Source organism: Fistularia commersonii, chromosome 2 (genome assembly GCF_037954325.1).
Source record: "Fistularia commersonii isolate RoL2024-O1a breed Wild chromosome 2, RoL_Fcom_v1.0, whole genome shotgun sequence".
Lineage (NCBI taxonomy): Eukaryota > Metazoa > Chordata > Actinopteri > Syngnathiformes > Fistulariidae > Fistularia > Fistularia commersonii.
The window spans coordinates 17,684,341-17,711,341 of NC_141285.1; the positions used below are offsets into that span (position 1 = coordinate 17,684,341).

At 37.3% G+C, this 27,001-nt stretch overlaps 2 protein-coding genes across 2 annotated transcripts in view; both read left to right on the plus strand.

Moving 5' to 3' along the window:
• The window catches only part of LOC147236591 (protocadherin-15-like), a 159,808-nt gene that overhangs the window by 127,064 nt on the left and 5,743 nt on the right, over positions 1-27,001 (plus strand). Inside the window, exons 25-33 of the mRNA XM_086171289.1 lie at positions 345-454; positions 859-999; positions 7,794-7,921; positions 11,962-12,177; positions 13,678-13,766; positions 14,578-14,754; positions 17,153-17,371; positions 18,570-18,578; positions 19,392-19,511. Of these exons, the coding sequence (XP_086027415.1) occupies positions 345-454; positions 859-999; positions 7,794-7,921; positions 11,962-12,177; positions 13,678-13,766; positions 14,578-14,754; positions 17,153-17,371; positions 18,570-18,578; positions 19,392-19,511 (1,209 nt within the window). The remainder of the gene's footprint in view (positions 1-344; positions 455-858; positions 1,000-7,793; positions 7,922-11,961; positions 12,178-13,677; positions 13,767-14,577; positions 14,755-17,152; positions 17,372-18,569; positions 18,579-19,391; positions 19,512-27,001) is intronic.
• On the plus strand, positions 20,769-26,985 carry LOC147236592 (protocadherin-15-like). The gene is made up of 2 exons (XM_086160419.1): positions 20,769-20,870; positions 21,808-26,985. The coding sequence occupies exons 1-2, from the start codon at positions 20,769-20,771 to the stop codon at positions 23,443-23,445; spliced, it is 1,740 nt and encodes a 579-aa protein (XP_086016545.1). The 3' UTR covers positions 23,446-26,985.

Consider the following 27,001-nt stretch of genomic DNA (forward strand, 5'->3'; position numbering starts at 1 on the left):
AAAGCAAGACTGGTAAAACGAAGGAAAACGGCGATGAGAAAAAAACATACTGTATAGATAGAAGTAAAACAATTTAATCACACTCTTGGGTAAACATTAAGCCTCTGGCATCATCATTTCAAAATGTTTTGAATCAATATGTAAATGGTCGGATTTCCTCGCAAAGCTGTCTGAAATTTATGCTTAGTCTCTTTTTATAAATCTTGCACAAAATAATACAGGGAAGATTCTGTTATTGACGTCTTTTTTTACATCCACAGCAGCTTTTATATTTGTGATTGTATGTCGCCACTATCTGACTGAATGCTGTTTTTCATATGATTTATTGATTATTTTCTTTCTAGGTTTCCCCCAGTTAGTGAGCTGGCTCCAACTCGCACATCAGTAGGGACCATACTAGCAGCTGCCGTCAACCAAACCATCTTCTACTCCATTGTTGCTGGAAATGATTTTGGTATGTGCCACACATTGCATAGAAGGGAGTGAATTGGCACATTCAAGTTTGGTTTTCCCTCCCACAACTAGTATGAGCAATTTTACTTTATAATAGCTATTTTTCCGAATCTCTGCCAAATGAAGCATATTATATACAGATGGATCCTCTGTTTTTTGTGTTTCTTAAAGCGCTGTTAGTATTAATAATTTGATTATTTACAGTAAACATTGACAAATGAAATAAAGAAGTTTTGATGAGAGTGCAGTATGCTTTTTAAGCTGTAATTCATTTTCCTTTATAAACCAGTACTGGTACCTATTGTAAAATCTTTTTCCTTAGTTCTTTCCCTTTACCAAGTTTAGCCAATGCGTGTTTTTATGTGTTTTGCTTGAATCATATGCAGTGATTTTGTTTATTTCCAGGTCATTTTCATGTGAACAACATAACGGGTGTGATCTTCACTACGAGTGCACTGGATTATGAAAATGTGACCAGCTATGTCCTCAGGGTCCAGGCTGATTCAATGCTAGTTGTCATGTCCAACCTGCGTGTGCCTTCCAAAAGTAAGAAATATCTCTGCGTAAATCAAGAATCAAGATTCTTTTTGAATTGTCTACTAATGACACAGTGAAATTTTATGATTAGAGCAATCAGTTAATGTGTGAGTCAATGAGATGATCACAAAAACCTACATATCTCAATGATATTCTGTTTATTCCATTAAAATCATAGTCATGGTTTGAGAATTGTAGTGCCAACTTAATATGTGAAGATTTTCAAAAGATATATTTGAAGAATTGCTTTTGCATCAGCAGTAAAAAAAACAGTGGTTTGAAGATCAGCGGTAATCGAAGTCTTTGAAAAAATATTGTTGCCTCCATTAAGAAAGTGAATTTCTAGCATGCTTTTATTATTTATGCTTTTTCAGTTTCAATGTAGGCAGATGAGCATCTCTTGACATTGTTCGTTTCGGAAGTTGCATAACTTGTCAAATGTGTCAAAGGGACGTTTTCAGACATTATCGACTGAGCAGTTATAAGAATACTGAGACCCTTTGGCATCTTTGATAGCTATGTTGCTTCTGAAAAATCATGAAGCTTTTTAATGGTCAGTACAAATGTTTTTTGTAATAATGCTTGAGATATTTGAATTTGGGATTCAGCACATCATTTAGAGATAACTAGTATACACCATTTTGATTCATTTGCAATTTGGAATACATGTTTTTTTGGTTTTCCTAATAATCATGTTAACATTATGTAATTACATGTGGCTTAATCTGTATATATACAAAGCACCTCCCAGCTAGTGAGGATAAAGGTAATCAGGGCAAAAGGGCGTTCTCTTGATTACCACATTGTTTTAGCAAGAAAGTTTAAAAGTAGAGTGCCAGATGGACAGTACAGGATTGGAACAAGATACTACAAGCTGGGTGACAGCTGATGGAAATCCCAATGGTTAGCTAGTACTAATGCCTCTGTCCAATATTTCAGAAATAAACATTATACACAGGCCTGCTTACAGATAGCATTTTTAGATAATTTGCCAAATAGCTATAAAGATGTAACAATCCAAAATACTGGAAAATAATATAAGGTATCTTTTCCCCTGCGATTAGGGATATATTGACGAGCTAAAATTTGCCCCATATATCAATGATCAAATTCATTATATAGTCTGCAAACTGGTTGGACAACCAAACTCTTCAAACAGTGTGAAGAGTGTGAAGAGACCAGACATCTAAAAAATATTTTGTTTTTTCCTGTAAAAATATATCGTCCAGCAATAGCTGTCATGTTTAAGGAAGGTGTGCCTGACCCAAACACAAGGGCACTTCGGAGGTAGGGCGTCTTAGGGGGTTTATTGACGCCTGGGAAATATCACGGGGGTCACAGGAACTAGGAGCTGGCTAGGGGTGACAGGAACCAGGGGCTGGCAAGGAGAGGCATCAGGAGTCAAAGAAACCAGGAGCGGGCAATGAGAGGCGTCAGGGGTCACAGGAACCAGGAGCTGGTAATAATAGGCGTCAGGAGTCACAGGAAACAGGAGCTGCCAAAGAGAGGCGTCAGGGGTCACAGGAAACAGATTCTCCTAGCAGAGCTAAAAAAGAAAATGAATAGTTCCAAAAGACATGCTCAAACAACAGTGCTAGACAAATTCCAGGAGGAGACAATTAAATACATATTTTCTAATTCTGCTCCATTTAGGATTAAACATATTAATGTACCGGTAAGTGAAAATGCTCTCTCTGCAAACTGAGCTTACCCTGCATCAGTAGCAGTTCTTCATCTCAGTGGACCAATTTCTCTTTTTGCATCGTGTGCTTGTGAAGAAGGTGGTGGGTGAGACTTGATTCATGTTTATGTATCCTGACGCTCTCAGAACAGAATAGTGCCACTTTGTTGGAGAGAAATTCTGCAGACCTTTTTACCATCCCTAGGGGTCCTCCCTCTCACGCTACAGTGTTTTTGCCTATAATTTGATTTGCCTTGTTTTTATTTATGGGATTCCTTTTAGTACCCCTCGCGTAACTTTTTCAAAATATGGAATCCCAAGGAACACCATGCTTCTCTACGTTTTCTAAGTCTTTATAAGATTTTATGCTACATATATATATATATATATATATACTACACTGGTATATATGCTGATAATTAGGGGAGTTACATTTGCATCAGTCTCCATGGCAACAGGCACTCCATGCTAAGATATTCAAATACTACATGTGATGTACAACCCTCATATGCAGTATTTCAGTAAATTCTAAGTAACTTGTTCATCTGATTACCTCATCTGTCAGCCTATCCATCACCATTGCAAACAAGAAGGGCATCAGAGCTGGTCCACCTTGAACTTCTGTTACACCTACAGCACACCTTACCACTGTCTCACAGCAAGCATACATCTCCCGCACCAGTCTAACATATTTCTCTGCCACCCCAGACTTCCTCATACAATACCAGAGTTTCTCTCTCAGCACCCTGTCATATGCTTTTTCTAGGTCTGCAAAAGCACATTGCAGCTCCCTCTGACATTCTCTGTACTTTTCTATTAGCATTCTCAAAGTAAATACTGCATCTGTAGTACTCTTTCTAGGCATGAAGCCATACTGCTGTTCATAAAATGCTGACTTCTGCTCTCAGTCAAGTTTCCACTACTCGTTCCCATAACTTCATTCTATTGGCTCATCAACTTTACCCTTCAAAAGGGGTACAATTCTGCATTTCCCCCTTATTCTTAAAAAATGGGCACCATCACACTTCTTCTCCATTCCTCAGGCATCTTCTCACTCTCTAAGATCCTATTGAATAATCTAGCCAGAAACTCTATCGCTGCCTCTCCTAGACACTTTCACAGGTATATCATCAGGACCAAGTCCCTTTCCACTCTTCATCCTCTTGTAGTCTACAATAGTCACCTCTTCTACCCTTCCCTCTCTTTCATTTTCATCTTCAAAGTACTCTTTCCATCTTCCCATCACTCTTCTAGCATACAGTCATTTCAGAATAGAATAGTCATTTGGTAGATGCTTTTATCCAGCAACTTACAGTGGAGATGCTGGGGATTGAACCAAGGACCTCATACATGCAAAGCATGCGCTCTACACATTCAGGCATCTGTCTATACATTTCCCTCTCTTTCCTGAATCACCGGGATCTGCCGTACATTCTTTCCATCCTTTTCCGTCTATAGAAGATCTACCTGCGTGCTCCGCTCTTATAAGTTACCCTATGTTCTTGTCTCCATGGACCATGATGTTTTCAGATGACATTTTGATCTGAAGTGAGAGCAGGGAACAGGTTGAGGAAAATCTTGAGAGGTAGAGGTATGCTCTGGAAAGGAGGGGAATGAAGGTTAGTCACAGCAAGACAGAATATATGTGTGTGAATGAGAGGAACCCGAGGGGAACGGTGAGGCTACAGGGAGTAGAGATCAAAAGTTGGAGGATTTCAGGTATTTGGGGTCAACAGTCCAGGGCAACGAGAGAGTGGAAAAGAGGAAAGTGACGGGCTCAAGCAGTTTGGAATGGGGGGAGAAAAGTGTCAGGGGTGTTATGCGATAGAAGACTATCAGCCAGAATGAAAGGAAAGGTATACAAGACAGTGGTGAGACCAGCAATGATTTCTGGCCTAGAAACAGTAACAATGGCGAAAAGACAGGAGGCAGAGCTAGAGGCCGCAGAGATGAAGATGCTGAGGTTCTCTTTGGGAGTGACGACGATGGATAGGATCAGGAATGAGTCTATCAGAGGAACAGCACATGTTAGATGTTTTGGAGAGGGTCAGAAGAGCCAGACTGACATGGTTCAGTCATGTACAAAGATATTGAATAGAAGACAAAATTCCACAGGTAATTTTTTTTATTTCACATTGCAACTTTTTTTTCTTAGATAGGCAATTTGTTGGTGGGAATAAGAAAATTGTGAAATGGTTTGTTTTGAAACTCTTAAGTTCTCCAATTTTAATGTAATAAAAAGGGTTGGAATCAAGAAAACATTTTTATACAATTCCATTTGAAATTGTTGATTTTTGTGCAAAGAAAGTAACGCATTCTACCTTCCTGCAAGCTGTCACAAATTTACCTAAAATTATAATAGATTGTGAGTCTTACCTTCTAGTATAACAGCTTAAATTGTGGTTTGCATCGTGCATAGTGCCGTTCTAAAATAAAACAAAGGCTATCATCCTCCTCTATTGGCTTAGTTTGCAAATGGCAGGCTGTACCTGCCTTACTGTGTCTGTTATACACCATCCCTCCTGCAGGGCAAATCAATCCATGATGTGATGGCCTCCAATCAAGTTCCAGTGTTGATTAAATCATTGGGCCCCAGCTGTCACTTTTTTGCCAAGGGTACCTTGAATAGGTGCTAGATACTCCACAAATGGCTAAAATCACATCCACAAATATTTACAATTACTTAGATAAGGTAATAAGTGTACCCTAATTCAGCTGAAGGACCCCTAGTTGCTATTCTATATAGTAAGAGAAGCGAGAGTGAGAGATATACCTCCATGAAGGTTATGGGTACGTTTTACTCTACTTTTTTATTTAGCAGTTTGTTGTTCAGTATATCTGTCATGCCTCTTTGAAGCTGCTAGAATTTAGAGTGGTCTTTGTTTTTTGGTTGCAGCTTTTTTGTTGTAACACTTTTGTTCTTTAATCTGTATTTGTAAGTGTTCTAGTCCTTGAATGTAAGTTTCTACAATGTATTGAATGGTTGAGGATTATCATTTGAAGGAAACGTCAGTTATTAGATAGCTCATTGATGTCAGTTTGTTTGATGTAATTAGACATTGTTAATATCTGACCATCAAGTGTCAAGCTTACAGATAACTTGTAACCTGTATGGTTGGGAATCTTTCAAAACTCCACAAAATATCTAAGGTCTTACTTTTTGTGGAAGAACAGTCAGTTTAAGAACATTTATTCAAGCATTTTGAGTTACCAGTTTTCAGAGTGCCAATAATTACATATCTGTGAATCAGCATCAAGTGATTTCTGTTTCTTTGGGAGCCGCTATTAAAATCTTCTGTTGGGTGTGTATGGACCACAGTGTTGAAAAGTCGAGTAATTTAAGTGGACAGATAAAGAGGGTGCAAAAGGACCTATCACAGCTCAATGTCAACGGTTACACAGATGCTGTCTCACCAAAGCCACTTGACAGACACTACCTCTGTGACCTCCCCTGTGATGTTGGGGTCCAAGCCAATGTTAAATGTTGTGGAAACCCTGAAGGCTCTATTTCACCAGACATACAGTTACTGTCCATCCCCATCTCAGTAATTACCGAGACAAAGGTGGTCAGACACTCCATTATCAGGGCCTGTTTGACGACTCTGTGTGTTCTCACAGACTGAACGTTTATGAGTATAGTATTTTGTAGAGGGTTTTTTTTTCTTGTACTTTTTTGCCTATCCAGCCTGTGACCATCCCATCCCATATGTAAAAAAGTTTCATCCCTGTTTAGGTCATATACTTTTTAAAAAAAAATTTTTTTCAAAGGTGCATAAATCTCTGCGTTTGCAATATCTATAGGTATATTATTTTGATACCTTAAGCATTGTATTGCACTAAATTTTACCACATGTGCTTCCAGCAATTAACCTGTAATATTGTTTTTCAGTAATGAAAGTACTGTAAATCTTTGTGAACAGTCCAATCACACACCCTGAACAAAAGTCAGCGCCAATTCACAAAATCAACCAGGTTGCAAGCTACATAGAAAAATAACAGAAAAAAATGTCAGGTGTGGAAGGCAGCCAAAGAGCAACAACCCTTTGAGGAATATCATGAAATAATGTTATACTTGGCTAAAAGGTTTAGTTGTTTCAATTAAATCCTACCCAATCCGATTAGAAAAGGATAGACAGGAAAAAAATGTAAATTTACGTCTTTTAGAATGACTTCTTATCACACTCAGTGTCTTTCTTAAAGTCCTTTCACAATGAAAATGATTTTAATCTATAATTCATCATCTAGCTAGTCAAAGGTCATTATCAAAAAAATAAATAAATAAACATTTTCAAAGTTTCTGTGAAGTGTTATCTGCAATTGATTTATAATACACCGGGAAAGGATTTCAAGCTCTTGTTTGAAGTTCTGGAGCGAGTGGTGACCATGACATATTGACATGACAATTTTTTAGACTAAATTATGGTGTTTTGATCAACAGTAGTTCAAATGAAATGACAGGGTGATAAAAAACTTCTTGGACCCAGTGTCCCACTTCACATATATATTTTGAGAGCAGCAACATTGAATTATAGAATTTATGATATTATATAAAGACAGACATACTCCAAAAGACAGAAAACTCCAATTATTCAAATTTTTTCTTGATCTCGGCGGTCTTTTACATACCCTGACCTATCCTCCCATGTGTGTACACATCACAGTAACAGATGTTAACAAATCAATTGGAAATGTTACCTTCTAAAACAGAAACACAAACGCTAATAGTTAGGGGAAATAACAAAACCAAAAAAAAAAATTAAATTAAATAATTTAACTCCTTTTTCACAATAATAAATCAAGAGATTGACTAAGTATTGTTGAATGGAGCACCTTAGAAATAACAAATGAGCTTGACCAACATTCTTTATGTGGGCCATCATGATCCTTTGGATCATTTTGTTGACACTGTCAACGCAGATCACTGGCTAGTAAGTGCAAGGAATCATTTAGTAAATGCTTGGAAAGTCTTACAGGGGAATGCTGAGGGAGTTTTATTAACATTTTTCAAACTGATAAACATGTTGCCAGGTCTCCTTTAGTCACAGTATGACCATATTTGAGGCCAAAGTGAATTATTTTATAAGGACTTGAATATATCTTGGTGCTATTTGCTCTTTTGCAGCTAACACAGCCAAGGTGTTCATTGAAGTAAAGGATGAGAATGACCACCCTCCTGTTTTCTCCAGAAAGCTGTACATAGGAGGTGTGACTGAGGACACCAAGATCTTCAGCTCTGTACTCAAGATAGTGGTAAGAAAATATCAGCTCTAGTTGTTGTTTTCTATCAGCATTCATAGAAACAGACTTAACAAAAATGCCTGATTGCCTTCCCACTTCTTCAACACTCACCCAGGAGCCGTGTTGAGAAGATTTTTCAGAGTGACTGCCTGTAGAGCTATATCATATCCTCTTATATCGCACTCTAAATCTTTTCTTCAATTGTGCTCTTCCCACTGTCTTGTTCATGAGCAGGTGGGATCAAGTGTGGGCTGAGCAGTGTAATCCCAGTCTGTTCACACAAGCAAGGCAGGACATCCTGTTTGGTTTTAAGCCCTCTCTGCCACGGAGATTTAATTTTGTCATCATGTGTGCTGTACTTCATGCCTTTTTCTGATGATATGTTTGGGTGGCTATACCTTACCAAAGCTTGTGACTCTGTACAAAATCCTTTTGACATTCCCTGCAATGCCTACCTGGTATTTCTCATCTACATTTGACAGTCCTCTAATTGTTTCTACATCCATGCAATGGGCCGAAAACATACTTGTTCAACTGTGACAGTTTCTGGAGGTTTGTGTTTTAATGGTTGATGCGTCCCATTTTACAAGAAAACAATGGCTCCTTCTTATAGCCTTTAAGTCGTTGTAATCACTGCAGTGTAATATCAATATAGTTTTATTGCTGAAACAACAGATGGACAAATCAAATCCATATAGGTTAAAGCATTTCTTGAATTGTCTGCTCGATGTATTATTTGGCTTATTAAATGTCAGAAAAGGGTAAAGATGTCAATCACAACACCCTTGAGCACACAGTGATATCATCTAAAGCCTGGTTGTGTCAGACAAACAGCCCCAACCCAAAATATTATGTTATTGCTTAGAAAGCCTGCGTCATGGTTAACAAGATCAGAAGAAAACTTTACTTTACCTCCAGTGTGGTTAAGCTTATAATCTGGCAAGGCAACCCTTTTTAACAGGTAGGTTGGAAAAGTAGGCCGAAGCGAATGCAAGTCTGTGTTAAATCCAATTGGGCTGATGTGGGTTAGGTCAAACACAATACAATTACATACTTGTTCTGATATTAATTTATTAAGTTTTCTTTTCTTTTGTGTTTGGTAAGATGAAGAAATTATCGGTTTGTTTGTTTTTTGTTCTTTTTTAATCAATCCTGTACAGTAGTAGATTGAAAATGGGCATCTTATGTAGTAGAGATTTTCAAATAAATTGTGAGGTATTGCTGTTTGTGCTAAATCTATCACTTTTTAATTGAATAACAAATTGTTCATAGAAATGGTAATTAGATATTATCAAAACTCATTCTTGATTGAAATAGTAACAAAAGAGCTACATTGGAAAATTAAACAGATATGTGTGAAAATGTTCTTTTTGATTTGTTGGTGACATAACTTTTAGATGTCACATTGTGTAAACTAGACTTTGCAAAATGCAGCGAAGAAGTGAATTAAAGTATCATGAAATTGTTGTCAGAACAGTGTCAATTAACACGAGTTCAGAGACCGTGCACACACTGTCCTGAACTCAGTCAGTACCTCATCTATGATTTTTGTTGTTGTTATTTGTTTGTTTTGTTTTGCTTGTATCTCTAGAGTCACGGTACATTACTACAGGGGGCTCTACAAATGAAGGAAGTTTAATTACAACCTGAACTTTAGATGATTCCCAAGAATCCAATCCAATCCAAATAATAATTGCCCCGAGCCTGCAAAGAAAAAAGGGTTGAAGCCCATATTACGTTAATTTTATGTATATTACAAAACTGTAAAAGTTAAAAGTTAAGTCTCTTTCCTAAATCCCATAGGTAAAATCTCTGACACATTCACCCACAACTGATTGAACACTTTGCAATGGCTTAAAGCATCCAAACATTATAATCCTTTTTCAGTCATTCCATTAACATGGATTAAGCTCCATATAGACAAAGAGTTATATGGCTTAACTGCTATATGTAATTTCTTAAAAGCTCATAAAATAAGGCTACTGTTAATAATTGTAGACTTAAATGTTAATGAATCTCAGAGATTATTATGGGACATTTGGGAAATCCTGACCTTTCTTGCCTCTTCTGTTGAAGTCTTGACTCTAGATAATAGAATTAAATAGTGTAGACTGGAGTGTGGCGTGAGTGCACAATGAAATCCATGTTGCATGTCAACCTGCATTTTTTTCCATTCATCACAACTTTTAACCCATAAAGGATTTGGGTTTCATCAAGTATTTGGTCAAATATATATGTGAGGATACCTCACATGTACTCCCTCCCACCTCCTGTGTAGCTTGAGAGAAAATAAAAAGCGATTGCTGCTATTTATCACTGTCACTTTTGACACTTGAGCAGTCTAAAAATTGATGCCCTTGGTGGAGCTCAGTTGCTGGTCATATTTGTGCCTCAGAGGCTTTTTTCTAAGATTTCCCTCCCAATGATATCACATTGTACCTTGACAACCATGAAACTGAGGTACATTTTTTTTTGCTGATCAATCTGACGTAACTAACATTCATCCTGATTCCAAAATTTTTGTGAATACAGGGCCACCAACATTCATTATTTAGCAATGAAGATTTCTCCTGAGAACTAGCCAATAGCTAGTGACAAAGTGGAGTACTTGGTGATGCATCAGGCATTTTGGTAAATACATGATAGGATACTTGTTGGCATGAAGGTGGATAGAATCACCTAGGCAATTTATTTGTTTGAAAATATGAAGAAAACATATGTGAAAATCTATCTATCCATTCTTCAATCCATCCATCAAGTAATGATCCTTGCTTGGTATTATTTCTGGTAAATTGACTAAAAATTTTCAATTTCTTGGATGGACTTAAAGAATCATTGTATGGGGTTGATTCTTCTGAGGATTGATTCGTCTGCCCAAGATATTTTTACTATTTTTCAGTTTGTCCAGATTTCAAAAGCATCTAAACAGTCTTTTATCTGGTTGGAAATTGTCTATGTTTGTGCCCCATGTTTAATGTTGACCAGATTCAGAATTCTTGATGTCGTTTGCACATCTTGTTTTGCTCAATTTAGAAAAGGCTGCTCTAGCCATGACGTTTCTATATTATTTTGGTTTTCAGCCATACTTAAATTTGTTACTTTGATTGGCTTGGCTTGTCATGTTTTTTGTTCCAGATTGTGCTGATGATAATGTTAGTTTTTTGGCTTTTATTCATGCTCATTTTAAATCTAAAATAAACTTAGGGAACCCAATAAGTTACACTTCTCATCTAACTGTTTAAGGAATGTCATGTTATCTTGAGTCACTTTAACATACATATGGTTATTTTTATTCTAAATTGTTATTTTTCAAAGATAAACATTTTTGCCACAACCGTCTTGCAGACTTCAAAGAGCTGCAAAAACTATTTATTGTGATTTAAATTACTATCTGCTAGTTGCAGAGTTACCCGGGAACATGCCACAGAAGCCTCTTGGAAACATTCCATACCAAGATTATATATTTGTCCCCTGTTTAATCTCTTATATCACAAAAAAGCAAAAAGTCTTCGTGGGAAAAATAGCACTTATCTCTGTAGATAGGAAGACATTTGGATCTGTGCTCTTTCTGAAGCTATCAGAAGCCTCATTTGATTATCTATAATAGGTCATCCTTCCAAATTTATGACATTATGAGACAATATAATACGATACTTTGAATCCTGAATGCACTGAAAAAGCACCCTTAATCCCCAAGGGTCTCTGTGTTAAACTCAAATTGTGTTACAAATAACTGAGATTAGTGTACTACAGTGAGTCACCAAAAATTCTCCAGCATTCTTTATCGCTTTAGTCTTTGAAGAATATTTCTCATCCCACCCAACTCACTGATATCACTGTCGACATTTTCCTCTCACCAATTTTCTGTGATTTTCGGTCCTGTAGTGTAAGCTTAATAAGTGGTTGAAGAAAAACACTTTAAAATTCAAAAATTCTTTGAAAAAATTGCATATTTATTCTTTTAACGTATCATTTATACCAAGATATTATTTTCTGAACAATTAATTTCACTTTCTATTCTTTGTCAAATGCATGTGTTTTATGTGTTGCAGGCTACTGATAAGGATACTGGCAATTTCAGTGCCATGGCATATCGCCTCATTATCCCACCCACAACAGAGGGCCAGGACAGTTTTGTCATTGAAACATACACAGGTATCATCAAGTCAGCCATCATGTTTCGAAACATGCGCAGGTCCTATTTCAAGTTTGAGGTTATTGCTACAGATGACTATGGGAAAGGTCTCAGCAGCAGTGCTGAAGTGGTGGTAAGTATCTCCTACAATGCCTTTTTCTCTAAATATAACAAGACCTACTCTGCTTAGAAAAGTATGAATATTTCGAGCCTCATTTTCATCTGAATGTCCAAAGAACAAAATGTTCAAATAGCAAAAAAAAAACTGTAAATGAATATAAATAGTGTACAAATCAAACAAATTATTTCTAGTGTCTCTTTAAGTTGGTAATGATCATTATGTGACTATTTTATTTATTCACATAGTGGGATCTGCCATCATTAGACAAAGATAGACTATTTAATTGTGCACAATGGAGTACTTCAGTTGTAATTTAACTGTGCACCATTGGCATGTTCTATGGATGTTTTGTTTGGCTTTTTTCTCTGAAGCAGGTGGTCAGCAGTCACATGTTTAACATATTTTTTGTACCTAAAATCCCATTAAATCCCTCAGGTCATCTTGTTTATATTATAGACTTTTATATTACAGACTTGAAATTTTCATTTTGAAATTATCCCCCTGTACCTTGCTCAGATATTAGACAATCGATGAGATATTTTTATTGTGTGCCAAATCAGAAATAAAAACAAACACTTTAATGAACTGAAGACAAACTTTGGAAATTTACAAGGAAGAACAAAGCTTTTTAATCAGGAAATTTTGGTCACTCTGAAATTCCATTATTCAAAGCCCAGGCTTCATTGTTTTAGAACTTAATCTCTCAGGAGTGAGTATATGTGAAAAAAACTTCCGGATCCTCGACACTACTATTCTATCAAGATCAATCAACGAAAGCATAATATGCTTGTTGTGCTAAGCAGTTTCATGTTGCATATAGTATGGTAGGTGGTCTATGTAATGCTGCTACTATGAATATCTCACATTTAGTCCACTGAATTATTCACAGTAGCTAGATCCCACTTCATATGTCCCATCTTGCTATTTGCTGATGAACCAATTAAAGCCTTACTTTCTCCCTTCCGTATCACCTCTTTATAAAGTTGTCAATTATTTACATCTGTAAGCTTGTGTGTGGATGCATCTATGAGTAGGGGTGCAGCCGTGTATCCCATGTTTGTCTTTTTTCTCATTAATTCTCCCATCTCACCACTTAACTTTTCAAATTGAGGGCTGTCTTTTTTCAATTTTAGTGAAATGTGTCTGGTTAATAAGCCTCTAACAAGACAGAAGGGGAGTCTGGGACACTGCCTGTATATGAGAGAACAGAAAGTGCTTAACCATGGTGCTCGTTAATTTTCAAGGGGCAACCTAATTTCACAGGAGCCACATGGGAGATTTGGCTTCAGAGCATTGAGGCTGTTGCCTATGTACTTAACTATGGCCTCAGAATTAGGCCCTGTTATGTTTGCCGTGTGGCACCAATACAAGAAGGCAATTAGAGGGACCATTAAATGAAGCGGTCGAATAGGTCAAATGAACTCAACAACTGGCTCAATTTCCATCTGTTTTCCCTTTTGATCATTTGTTTTCTCTTTTTCTCTGGTTTCCCCCTTTATTTTGGCCTCACAGGTTTCTGTGGTGAATGCATTAGACATGCAGGTTATTGTGTCAACTGTGCCACCTACACTAGTTGAAGAGAATAAAGAGCAACTTATAAGGTACAGTAAATCTCATGGCATTAAACACCATATTACTTCTTGAAGAGATTGAACTGGTGTCTGTGTTGATGCTCAGAATATTTTGTTTTGTATATATTATATACAGGTATCTGTGGTGTAAAATTGAAAGTGATTAAGGCTTAACATATTTATTCACTTCATACATGCCAACACATCACTTTTAATATTGTCCATCTAACATTTCCAGTACATTTGAGTGGATATGACGTTCATGCTGTTGCATTTTTGTTGGGATAGTTTGATATGTATTTTTCACTGAAGCTAACTAATTCAAGGATATAAACATGAACTGAAAAAACTACCAATTAATATTTTGCTGTCCCATTATAGGACTCTGTCTATGAAACAGTTTAGTTTATGTTACAGTTTTTTTCTTGTCCAAATTAATTTATCGGGAATAGCTGAAACACAGAGTTTGGCCTAATTAGTCCATCTACTTTTTGAACAAAAAAGCAAAAATTAGTCATTGCAAGCTCTTTGCAGTGAATTCATTTAAAAGGTCTAAAATCATGCACAAGGTGAGTACTGATTTATGGTCACCTGATTGAGGTTTTACCTTAGTGCTCCCAATGTTTTATCTAAACTGAGTAAAGCTGAAGATTTTTCAAATGTTTCTAAGAAATGGGGGAGCTGAAACTGTATGGGGAAACTGCTGCAAGTGGGACAATCATTTTGACAAATCATTTTTAGTTTCTTGAATTTTTATTCTTCATCCTTGACCTGTTTCATGTTTCATCCATTCAATTTCCTCCAGGATCGATTAAGTATTTCTGATTGTGATTCATGTTAGTATTCTTGAGCGACATGTCCAGGACCAGATTCCAGGAGCCAAGGTTATTGTGGAGTCTATTGGGCCACGTCGTCATGGTGATGGCTTTGAGCTTGAGGACTACAGTAAATCAGACCTGATGGTGTATGCCATTGACCCCCTCACAAATAGGGCCATTTCACGCCAGGAGCTTTTCAAGTAAGTGTTCCTTATTTATACTAAATACAGTCGACCTTTTGGTTTAAACTAATGTTCTAATATCCCTGCTATGCTGTCGCTACTCTTACAGTGAGTCCGCGAGTGTATCTTTCTCAGCTCCTCTTTCCTTGTAAATTTCCTGTGCCCCATCCTTTTTCAATACATCAACCTTTTTTTCTTTTTTCAAGATTTTGATTATCCTTGAGTCGTACGAAATCTGTCATATGTGAGGGGTGAAATAGGAGGTAGAAAATACGAGGCAGTGAGTTTAGGCATGATAAAGTCAGAGTGAAGTAGCAAGGATTCCATCAGTCCCCCAACCCACGGCTTAAAGTTTGTTTCAAGAGCAGGGAGATATCACAGCCATTGCATTTTTTTTTGTTTTGTTTCAGGAAGTACAAGAAAAGAATCAATGTACGTGTCCCCACTGTGTGTCAGAAAGAGCTTGATGAAACAGTGTTTTGACCAGTGTAGAATTGTGTTTGCACACTGCTCGAGCGGAAAGTGAAAATGCCAACAAGACATTTTTAACCCTCGCAGGATAAAGAAAAAAAGAATTTTGTCTAGCCTGGCTGCTGAGTACAATCTTGCGCTTCACTTTTTCAGCATTTCTTTGGCCCATCATCAGACCAAACAGAGCTCAGTTCCAAATTTCCCTTCCATTGGATCTAGAGTTTTAATAGAAATCATCACTGATTTGCTTAGAATAACTCAAGGGTGCCAAATAAACCCACCAACATTACCTCTATAAAACAGGTATTGACATTTGGCCAACACTATTTTGTTTTGGTCTCTTCTTTTAAGGTGCCATTAAATAGTATCACTGTTGTCATTGGACACTCTAGGTTGCAAAAACTTTGGAAGAGAATTGTACTATTGAACTATTGTCTCTTCTTAATTAAAGACCTCTAGATCAGGGGTAGGCAAATTTTTTGGCTCAGGGGCTGCATTGACTTTTAAAATTGGCAGACAGGCCGGGTCACCACAACATACGATACATATAAAAAAAATAAATGCATTTGTTAACAGTACATACCGGACTAGTCTGACATTTATTTTGAAAATAAAACCAGCTTGGTTTTGAAGGCTCTGACGTTTGCTTGCAATTCATGCACAAACTGCTTTTTCCCTTGTAGCTTCACATTCAGCTCATTCATGTGTCGTGTCAGTACGTCCACAGTAAAGGCTGAATCACAAAACCAATCTGTGTCATTCAGCTCAGTAAAATTGTTCTCAAGTAGCTCCAAAAACGAAATAATCTCCTTTTGAGCCCCCAAATTCATTTATCCAATCATTCAATTATTCATATCAAGTATGAATTCTGTACCAATCATTGGTGGGCCATATTAAAAAGACCAATGGGCCAGATGTGGCCCGCGGGCCGTAGTTTGCCCACCCCTGCTCCAGGTGAATATAGTTTCTGCAAAGTCTTTGATGCAATGTTTTTAATGTACTGTGTGCCTGACAGTATTTTTGGCCATAGGCATATGTGTATCTCTCACTTCTCTGTGACATGTATCCAAAGGGGAATGCAAAACAATGCATTCAAAGGACTCTTTACTTATAGTGTTCTCCTTTTAGCTTAATTAGTGGAGTTCTTACCTTTTTTTGTTCTCAAGAAAGTAGATTGCAAGAGAGAACCCTTTATGACCTTCACGCGCTCTCTTTTATTTAAATATAGGAAAGCAAAATGGACACTAACTGCATGTGGCACTGTGTTTACTCCCCTTCGTCCCCTAAGTCTGACTGCCATCCTTAAACATTGTTCTAAAACAAAACTTAGACAACAGCGTAGAAAAAGCTTTTGAATAAGATATAGTTGAACTGTGCTTTAAACCTAAATCTGAACCAATCTCAAACGGTTATTCAGGAGGGGCGGGTCTTGTATGATGAATGGCAGAGTAACAGGAACGCCCACCTATGCTGAAGCACTTTGTAAACACAACAATACAGCCCCTGGCGAGGTGAAAAAAAAATAGCAACAAGCACCAAGAGACATTGACTGTTGCACCACTACATATTCTGGCACTTGCAGTATATAGTCATGTTGAGATATATTTCTGGCTCTTCACACAACAATTTCATTATTTATCTCTCGATTATTTCCTGGTTCAGCTGATCATATCCAGAGAGGGTTTTGATCTGAAGCCATTTTTACACGTCAACAAAAATCTGAAATGAAATGGGGTTGGGTGGACCAATTCAAACGTGTGAATTTGTCTGGCAGTGCTAGGATTCAGGAAACATTTTATTTTACCAAAAAGATTGTCACATTACTTTGCCACAGAACTAACTGAAATGAGATGCGTCATGAAAAATGTAATTCAAGTGTTTCCACCTCCAGTCTATATGCTTCTAATATTTTTTGTTTTTTCTCCTTATGTGATGTAAATCAAAGATTTCTTGATGGAAATGTGCTGGAAATCAACAAGGAATTTCAGCCGTATCTTGGAGAAGGTGGCAGGATCCTTGAGATCCGCTCTCCTGACATTGTTGCCAGTGTGAAGAAAGCTGCACAAGCTGTTGGCTACACAGAGGGAGCGCTCCTCGCTTTGGCCATCATTATCATTCTCTGCTGCATCCCTGCTATCCTCATTGTCATGGTGACCTACAAACAGTGAGTGTTCTCAATTCAGTCATCATTTCTTACTACTGTAATCGATGAATCACTCAAGATTGGTCATTAGAAAATGAAGAGACAAATCAATTTCAATTAAATATACCAATTTTCAGGAAGACCGACTTTAATTCTTTGTTCAAGCTTTTCAAACAACACCGTAGTTTAGATATTTTGGAGTTTGAATGTCATTATTTATGCACAAGACCCTATGATCTGTTCGAGGCTGCAAAACATCAACACTGCTTGTACAGTGTACCTGTTATGTATTTAAGACAACGGAAAAAAATAGTTTGATAGCATGTCTCTCCCCCTCGTCCCTCATTAGACATGCTGACTGCGCACTCTGCTGGGCTAAACTCCCTGCTCATGCTCTGCAAAAGCAGATTAATTAACACTCATTTGTGACAAATTTCTATAGACAATTGTGACCGTAACAGTGCATCTTCACAACACTAAATCGTTGTCGCTTGACATATAAATAATAAACGGTGCCCTAACTGTGTGGCCTTGGTCTTTTTGCTCACCCTGCAGTTAACACAAAATATAATCCTTTTTGTTTATAGCATCTTTCAGATTGTTTAGTCAATTGAAGTCAGGGAGGAGTCGGCCTGTTTGACCTTAAAATCATTAGTATGCAGAAAATGTGCCAGACAGTGATGTTTGAGAAATATTTATACACAGCAGATGGGTGGAATTGTTTTCCTTAAGCAAATTCAGAGACTGAACAGACTGTGCAAAGCTGTTTGCTACATTAGACCTGGCAGATGGTTATTTGTTGGTGGCATTACATAACTTTTGTAAAATTAAATTACTTCAGAAGCCATGTTCTTAGGTCTGTTTATCAACAAACATATCAGTTGTGTAAAATTGTCAGTTTAAAACAACGTTGTAAATGTGTAAAACTGTGTTTGATGATGCACAATTGAATGTTCTTGTGAATCAGTAATGGTGATATTTTAGTAAATAACATAATAACTTTAGAACACACTCTGCATGTGTGTCTGTGTGTGTGTGTGTGTGTGTGTGTGTGTGTCTCCTTTTTGAGGAAGATATACAGCTTTGCATGAGTAATGATGGCTTTTGTCAACATTAAATGACTACTAGAAATACACTTTTAATGGGTTATTATTGTGTCTCCTAAATCACTGTATTTCTCTCCACTTGTCTGTCCCCTGGCATGCAATTTCATCCCAAGGTTTAAAGAGTAAGTATTATTCATTCTTTTTAAGTGTTGTCTTTCTCATTGCTTATATTTGTGTCAATTCTATATTACTTATCTTAAGAACAATTGTATTGAAATGGAAAAATACAGTAAATCTCAAAATATAAACTCGCTATCTGGTATAGTGTAGTATATTGACATTCACCTCAGTTATTTGTAGGTTCATTAATTATTAATTTTATGGGATTGCTCCCCTTCATGTGTAACAAATTTAAGTTCAAAGAGAATTCCATCCAGTGTCAACAAAGCACAACCAAACACCTTTGCCTTGGTGTATCACCTACCAATTCAACAAAGTTCAACAAAGAATCTTGAAAAATACAATAAATGTAATGTTACGAAAACAGTGACATCTGAAATTATGTACCTTTTGAGCAGTAAAAGTCATTTTTGCACACTAAAAACGTACTTTCATAAATACAAAATTTTCTAACAGCTGTGAATGATCTGAGAGGGATAATTAAACATTTGATTTCATAAAAGTTGTTTTGTGCACCAAAAAGTAGAACCAAATTTTATTATTTTTTTAGTGCCATCATTTCTTTTATTCTATTTTTAAAGATACACATCTTATTATGCATCATGCAAAGGCATTATTTGGTACTGAGCGTGTATTTCAAAATCAACATTGGGTTGTGACAGTGCTTACTCATATTACACTGAAATAATGTTAAACATTCTCGTTAATGTATTGTGTGGGCGTGCTTTCCTGCATGTGTGTTTGTTAATGTAAAATAAATAGAATATATAGAACCCCCTTTGAATGGTGACAGTAATTGATCACACTTTGCACAGGCGACAGGCAGAATGTGCCAAAACAGCCAGGATTCAAATGGCTTTACCACCTGGAGGAAAAGCACCCCTATCCAGTGGTCCTGGTGCAAATCTATATGAAGAACTTGGGGACAGCAGCATGTGAGTGAAACCTTACCCTCTTGTATTTCTCTGTTCAGTCCCTTCTTAGAAATGAAAGTTTTTCAGAATTATTGCTGTTTTAAGATATCCATACAAAAAGGTAGGGTCACATCAATCATTTCTCTGAGGAATCACTGACCAAATCTACCTGCTGCTTTGTACCAGTGCATCAAGGGCTCACCATACCTTATCTTATGTATGTGTTTAAGATTTTACTTTGTTTGAATTTTGCAGAACCTCTCTCAAGGTAAGAGCCTTGAATTTTTAGAAAGGTCGTAGTTTACTGAAAATGGTGAAATGCTGAATTTTGCCTGAGCTGTTGTCAACCTTAGTTTGATTTATATTGTCATTGAATATTTCATTAGCTGTCCAGCTTATTTTTCCATTGGCACATCATATTTCTACATTCACATTAAATGCTAACGCAGAATGAGCAATGAAATGTTAATGCTTTTGGATTAAACAGGCATTACTTGAAGCACAGTATTATATTTCAGAAGACTCAAGCAATATGACAAAAAACATTGCAAGTGCTACAGAAGAAAAATGGAAAGTCTTACATGTTCTTACAGCAAGTGTTGATCAATAAAATACACACACAGAAGCTTTTGATTCTGTTGCAGTAGTCACGTTCTCATGGGGGCCTGTTGTTTGTTGGCAAACAAATTTCCTTCTTGCCTTAGAAATAAGTGAGGCTGATCCTTTAAGCAACCTTCATTATATCCCTCTGACAGGTTTCTTCAAGAAAGGTCAAGTGTGTGCTTTATGTTTGTGCAAGCTGTCTCGCGTGCTCTCAGATGCACAGCAAAAGCTGCAACTCTGTACCTTCCCTATTCAGTGTTTTTATTGTTTTCTTTTTGCTGCATTTTTTTTTTGTATATTTTGTCTTTCCTGGCCATTGCACTGACAATAATTGGTGTATTTTCAATATACCTTTGGTTGAATCCAATCAGTGTCGCCCCAATTATGCAAAGTCGTAGTCAGTTTCCTGATCTGTTGTCACTGATCCTTTTCTTTCTGTTTGGCCATAATAATGGAGTTTTTGAAACATTGGTAGTGACAAGTCTACGGCGCTGTTTTACACAGATATGGTACCATGACCTTGCCTCTTGCATTGCGTTTGCCCAACCTCTCTGGCAGAAATAAACACTGTTACATCTAATATAAGCTTGCAGGCCAATTAGTAATGAAAGAGGTCACAATTATTCAGAGAAAACCCAACAACAAACTCTGGTCTGCTTAGAATTTATTCCAGTGATGTCTTCACCAATTCCAAGCTCTTCCAGTCAAACTGCAAAGGCAAAGAGCTGCCCCCAGTGGGTCATAGATTTTATCACTATGGCAGTACCTCCTTTAATGGTATATTGGAAGTGAAATTCTCCTGTATTTTAACTTTCAACCTCCTTATACCCCACCTGACATCAGTCCTTTGTCTTTCTATCCATTCAATCACTTCTATCCTCCTGTCTCTCTGGATTCAGACTACAGTAAGTAATTCTAAAGTGAAAACATTCAAAACACATCAAAATAACCAGTATAACCAGTGTAGTTGTAGTACAGGTACAACTCGTTTCCCTCCTCCTGCTTCTAGATTTAAGGTTCATTCAGTTCATGATATTGACCATTTTAACTGAAGTGACATTTCTTTTGGGCCAATGCAGCAAAAATGTATATTTTTAAAACAAGATTTAATGGCACTGCATTAACTTTAATATCATGATAGTTAGTTCTTCCCTCTTTTACCATTAGACTAGTCTCCATGTGTTGTTCTACCTCTGTAATTGTCTCTTAGTATTAGGTGAAATCATTCAATACAGGTTTCTATTTGGTTCTATAAAGTAACTTTATACTATGATCTATACTGACCTTTCTGCAGTACTTATTGGTGCAGGACAGAATGAACTCTTGCATTATATTTGCAGACATTGTTTTTCAGGTCTATGGTATTTTAATGTTTCATGCCCATAAAATGGTTTACAGTGCGTTACTCCAACAGTCAACAGTATGAAAAAAAGTTACTTACTATATTATACTAAAATTACTTACCATACCAAAACAATACTATAATTAATTAGAATGTACGAAACTGTTACTAATTGTAAGCAGTTTCAATTGCAAAAACTGCACAAAACTCCTCGTGCATGGTATGACAGTATTAAATGTATCACACAGTATGCCATTTCATTCTGCCCATCACTAATAATTATACTTTCAAATTAGTGTGTCATTTAATTTATTCTATTCATAAAAAGTCATAAAAGTTTTAATAACTGTCACCATTCTCCCATATGACCAGCAACTGTGTAGTAAAGAAAAAAATCGTAGAATCCCCTCTCCTTACCCTGTTCTCTTAGCTGTGCTCCACCTTAAGCAGTCAATCACTTGTTTTCAAGTCTTGTTTCTTCTTCACCTCTACCTCCACTGGGACAGGGCTAAAAAGTCTGTTATCGAGGAGGCCGATCACCAGAGGATTCTTAGTACCTTTGCCTGTCGCGCCATTGCAGCCCGAAGCAACGGATTACAGGTCAACTTACCCAAATCAGAGAGCAACGTGACTTTCCTCTCTGACTGCAACCCACTGACAACCCACAACCCTCTCTTTGATGACAACAGTCCTCTCAGCAGTCCTGGTGTGGCCCGGGAAGAAAAAAACACATTTGAAAAACAATACCCCTTTTCACCTTTCAACACCAAGAGATCTGAGAGCATGTGGTCAATGCCTGCAAGAATTCACAGTGGGCTGCACAGTTACGAGGTTCCAAGGAGACATGCGCTAATGGACCCAGTTGAATGGGAATTGCAGGTACTCCAAGCATCCCTGGGCAGGAAGCAGCAACTGAAGACCTCTGAAATGAGCTGCAGCACAGATACTAAGTTGTCAGTGCGTGAGCAGGCCAGGCAGTTTGAGCAACAAGCCCTGCAGGAACCAATTCTGAAGCAAAGCAGGGGCTCCCAAGGTTCCCTATCACCCATTCTTGTGAGGGACAGAGATGGCACTGATGTTTTGGAGGTCTCCTCAGAAACCCTGCTCTCCATCATGGATTACCCCTTCAGCCCCATGTCTGTTGGAAGGGATGTACCGCCCAACATTATCATCACTCAGGGTGAAGATTCATGGCCACTGACTAGCCAGAGACCAACTCCTCCTGTCCTCAGGAAGTTCAGCTCAAGCATTTCGAGCTACATGACAGTACAGCCATGTCAAATTACTGTGGAAATCATACCAGACCCACCAGCTAATCCACCACCTCCTCCTCCACAGCAGGCACAATCACCTTGCCCACCCACATCTCCTATTCCTGATCCACCTCCCTCGTCACCCTCACCTCCCCCCCTTCCTAAGCCGCAAGTTACTAATCAGTCCTCTCCTCCTCCCATCAAGGAACAAGTTGCCCTTCCACCACCACCACCCCTTCCTCCTCCTCCCTCCCCTTTTAGTGGCCAGTCACGAACCAATGTCCAATTTGTTCCAACCTCTTTGCCACCAGCATCCTCGCTTCGCCCTGTTTCAGAACGGAAACACCCTGCTCCTCTTGTTCAATCACAAACTGATACTGGAAAGAAGGAGCTAAAAGGGATACTGAAAAATATCCAAAATCTAGCTGATATAGAGAGGTCAGTTGCCAACCTGTACAGCCAAGTAGACAAAAATTGCAAGGTGCCCAAATTTAACAAGAAACCACAAGTGACTGAGGATTTGGAGGGTGCTAATAAACCGGAAGTTTCCGATGTCCATGAGGAACACAGCATGCCAAAAGACACCGATTCCACTTCTGCAATCCCAACGAACTCAATGAGTATAAACAGTACTGAAAGTGCAACTAGTGAAATCAACATGTCAGCAGACATTCAGCAGAAAGACCAGCTGGACACAAGCTGCCCAGCCACTTCTGAGCTCAGTGGACAGCTTTCCTCTCAATCCACGGTGTTCTGATTCTTTGTCCCTATTCCCCATTTCTTTCTTTACATCTGCATTTTTCCTTTGGGGGATTTCTGTTGATTCTGACCACATATTTCTGCACTACAATTATGCAAATTTTTTGTCAAATATTTGTCATTGTGTAGGGTATCTCTAAATCCCTGATAATACATCACATAATGATGCTGAATGTATGCTGTATTTGCAGATATAGATCCATATTGCATAATGACTACAATTTATATTGCTTTCCATCTTGCATTTCCCTGAACTTTAATCTCCTATTGTTATTTCTTATGTCAGTATTGGCAATCCAGTATTAATCGACTGTATAGTTATTTTACAGAAGCAATGCTTTGTTTACATAATTATTCTGATCAAAATTCATAACTTAATGCACCATGCCAAAAATATACTAATTGTTGCCACCCTTGTCTGTAGTATATGTTTACAGACTAGCGTCTCATTGTAAAAAAAATTGCAAGCATTATTGCTGAATACAATTTATGTCATTATAAATTCTGCTGCAGTGTATATTAATAGGTAGGTATTATCTCAAATGTTTAATCAGTATTTCGCTCATTATCATGCTTTGTTAATGTCTAAGGGGATCATTTTTGCTTTTTTCTGACTTCATATATTACTCATTATGTCAGAATTTTTTAAAGATCTGATCAACCAATTATTTATCGGTAACATAATTCTTTCCCAATTTATGTATTTTCTCAAAGGTACAAGGATGAGGACTCTTTAGAGCCCTGATAAAGTGGCTCTGGTGAAAGAAAATGACATGAACTTCAGTTTTGAATGAAGTGAAATTAGCATAACTTTTTCTAATGTATGATGATTATGCTAAATTAACTTTTGAATACTTCATGTGGTTTATTACATATTTTAGTGGTAAACATATTCCAGAACTTCACGCAGTTATATAAGCTCATGCAAGAACTGTATTTGTATTCTATGTACCATTTACAATTAATGATGATTTTGAATGTTAAATTTCCCGGAGGTTTGATGCAGTTATGAGAGGGTTATAGAAGTCACACTAAGTACAGTAAATCAAGAAAAATAATTAATGAAACCACACATAAAGCATATGTACTTAGTCTGCCCCCTTCACAATTTGTAGAATTGCCCTTATTTGTAGTTTGTGAAAGGACCATATCTAGCTTTTGTACCAGTAATAATTAGAACTATAAAGTCACTAAAAACTGCACTTGCATTTGTTTTTTTTTTGTAATTTCCTGTCCAAAGGACTGATTTGTGCAAGAAATGAATAAAAATTTATATAAATTGCTCCTGCACTTGATTTATCACAAATATATGACCTATAGAGTAGAGTATAGTCTAAAAAATATTGTCTGGAATTGCATGTAAGTTCCCGAGCAATGTTTTATTGGACACATGAAAGTAGTTTGGCCCCAGATTTTATCAACACTAATCACACAAACTAAATGGATTGTGTCATGAAGGATTTATACAGTGAGTAACGTACAATAATATCCCCCAGTGGACTTTACCAACAGGCTCATAGCGTTCCAAAAATATTTTGAAAGACATTTGAAACAGATTCAATCTATATAGTGTTGTTTTGAATAGCACCACTGTTCTCTGCTGGTAGTCAAATGATAATGGCTTTTGTTTTCAGATCTGTTAATATGAGAAGTCTTTAAATTCAGAAGTCCTTCACCATTATTCGAATGGATACTGTTATATTCTTTAGAGACATCCCTTGAGATTATGGTTAATTTATACCAAGGTTGTCCTGTACCAGAAATCCTACAGCATTATTTGAATCAAAACCTTTGCCTTCTTCTGAGACATCCCTTGAGTTTTTGGTTAATTTATACCATGTTTGTCACCAGTATGTTTATAGTTAAGTTTTTATTAGACAGCTATGTGACTACCAGATGGGATTAGTCTTCTTTCTTTCTTTTTTCTGTCCTATTGCATAAATGTCTTCACTAAGGTGTTTGCCTCCACTTTGATTTACCGTTGAAAATTCAGCGTTGTTTTGTTTCTTCCCCCTCTACAATCAGAACAAACTAGATTTGCGGTCAGCTGAAATTACACAACACAGCAACAGATAGCAGCTCAGCAGAGGGATGAAAGGTTTTCCCTAATACAAGACAGCGCACCATAAAATTATGTTGAATCCCTTTTTTCCTTTTTTTAAGCTATAAATGCTGCAATCCTTTCTCAAACAACTAGATGCAGATGTCTGTTTGTCCTCTGAATATTCAAAGCTGATTTAACCAGAAAATTTTCTGACAAAGATCTTGCTGAAAATACTGACCAAAGAATAATGGTATGCAGGGCAGAGCTCCACAATGAATCTCCTTGTGAGCACAAAGTGAAGATCAAAGAAATTATTTACACTCTGAAAGAACCCAGCTGCTCTTACACTGCATATCAAATGTTGTCAAAGGCAGTGTTTAATTATTTTTTTCTTTTAAATTCTCATATTCTGGCTGACAGTTGGATAGCTATGACCATGTCTGTACATTGAATACAAATCTGCAGCCATTCATTTTAACCTTGAAATAAGTATGTTTCCTAAAATGTCCCACCATCCCTATAATTAAGGCCTGCCAATGTTTGTTGGAATTGTTTCTTTGTTTTTTTTGGCCAAGATATATATTGCGACAGAATAGTGATGACCTCAATAAATTGAATACCGGTACATATAGTTCCCACTGCTGACTTCATCTCTGTCCTCCTCCTGCACATCACATCATCATCTGAAGCATTTTCACCCAAGTCTGGTTTAGAATTTGAGTGTGGCATCCATCGGGACATTTTTCTTTATATTCTACAAGGCAGTAGTAGCCAACAGCCAAGCCAACAAGTCATCCATCAGATCCTTCTCCCATCATCCTCTCTGCCTGGGAGGTGTGGCGATATGGCTCTTCCATCTCCCGGGTTTCTGCTCATAATAACAGATTACAGCTCTCCTGAGGTAGCTCACATCATTGCTTGGCGGTATATCTGAGTGTTAAAGTCATTATTTATGGGCACAGACAGGTTACAGTTGTACTCTTGTGAACTTGAAGGTTTGGTAGGCTCCTTCATCGCGGGCTGTCTCTCATTGACTTGCAAAAAATGTCCTGCTGTCCTCAGGTGCAGTCCAAAGTTGTTTTTCAAATGTTAGATTTAAATATGTGCCTTTTTGTTTTACAATGTAGAAAAAAGGATGTCCGTTGAAAGAAAATAGGGCCTTATTTGTACAGTTTTAACCAGAGATTTTATTCATAATTTTGTCAGCCTGAAGTTCTTGCTCTAGTTATGTCTGTATAAACATTGGACTTTTTTTCTACATTCAATCTTTTCATATTTGCCTGATGTAGCATTTTGTCCTCTACATTTGGATGAGATAAAGGATGGGAAAATCTCAGCCTCCACCAACTTTGTGGCCCAAGGCACCTTCTTTCCAAAATATCTGCAACTGTGTAATTTAACATCTGAAAACGCAAAGACAGTTAAGATGTAATTTCCTAACTGGTCAGCAGAATTTAGACACAGTAGTCTTGCAGATTGAACATTTCAATTAAATTAAACCACGGAAATG

Excerpts from the sequence above, each read along its gene's own strand:
- LOC147236592 (XM_086160419.1), top strand. The coding sequence starts at position 20,769 with ATGTCTTCACCAATTCCAAGCTCTTCCAGTCAAACTGCAAAGGCAAAG. Across the intron at positions 20,871-21,807 it reads TGGCAGTACCTCCTTTAATG|CAACTGTGTAGTAAAGAAAA; the intron begins GTATATTGGAAG and ends CCATATGACCAG.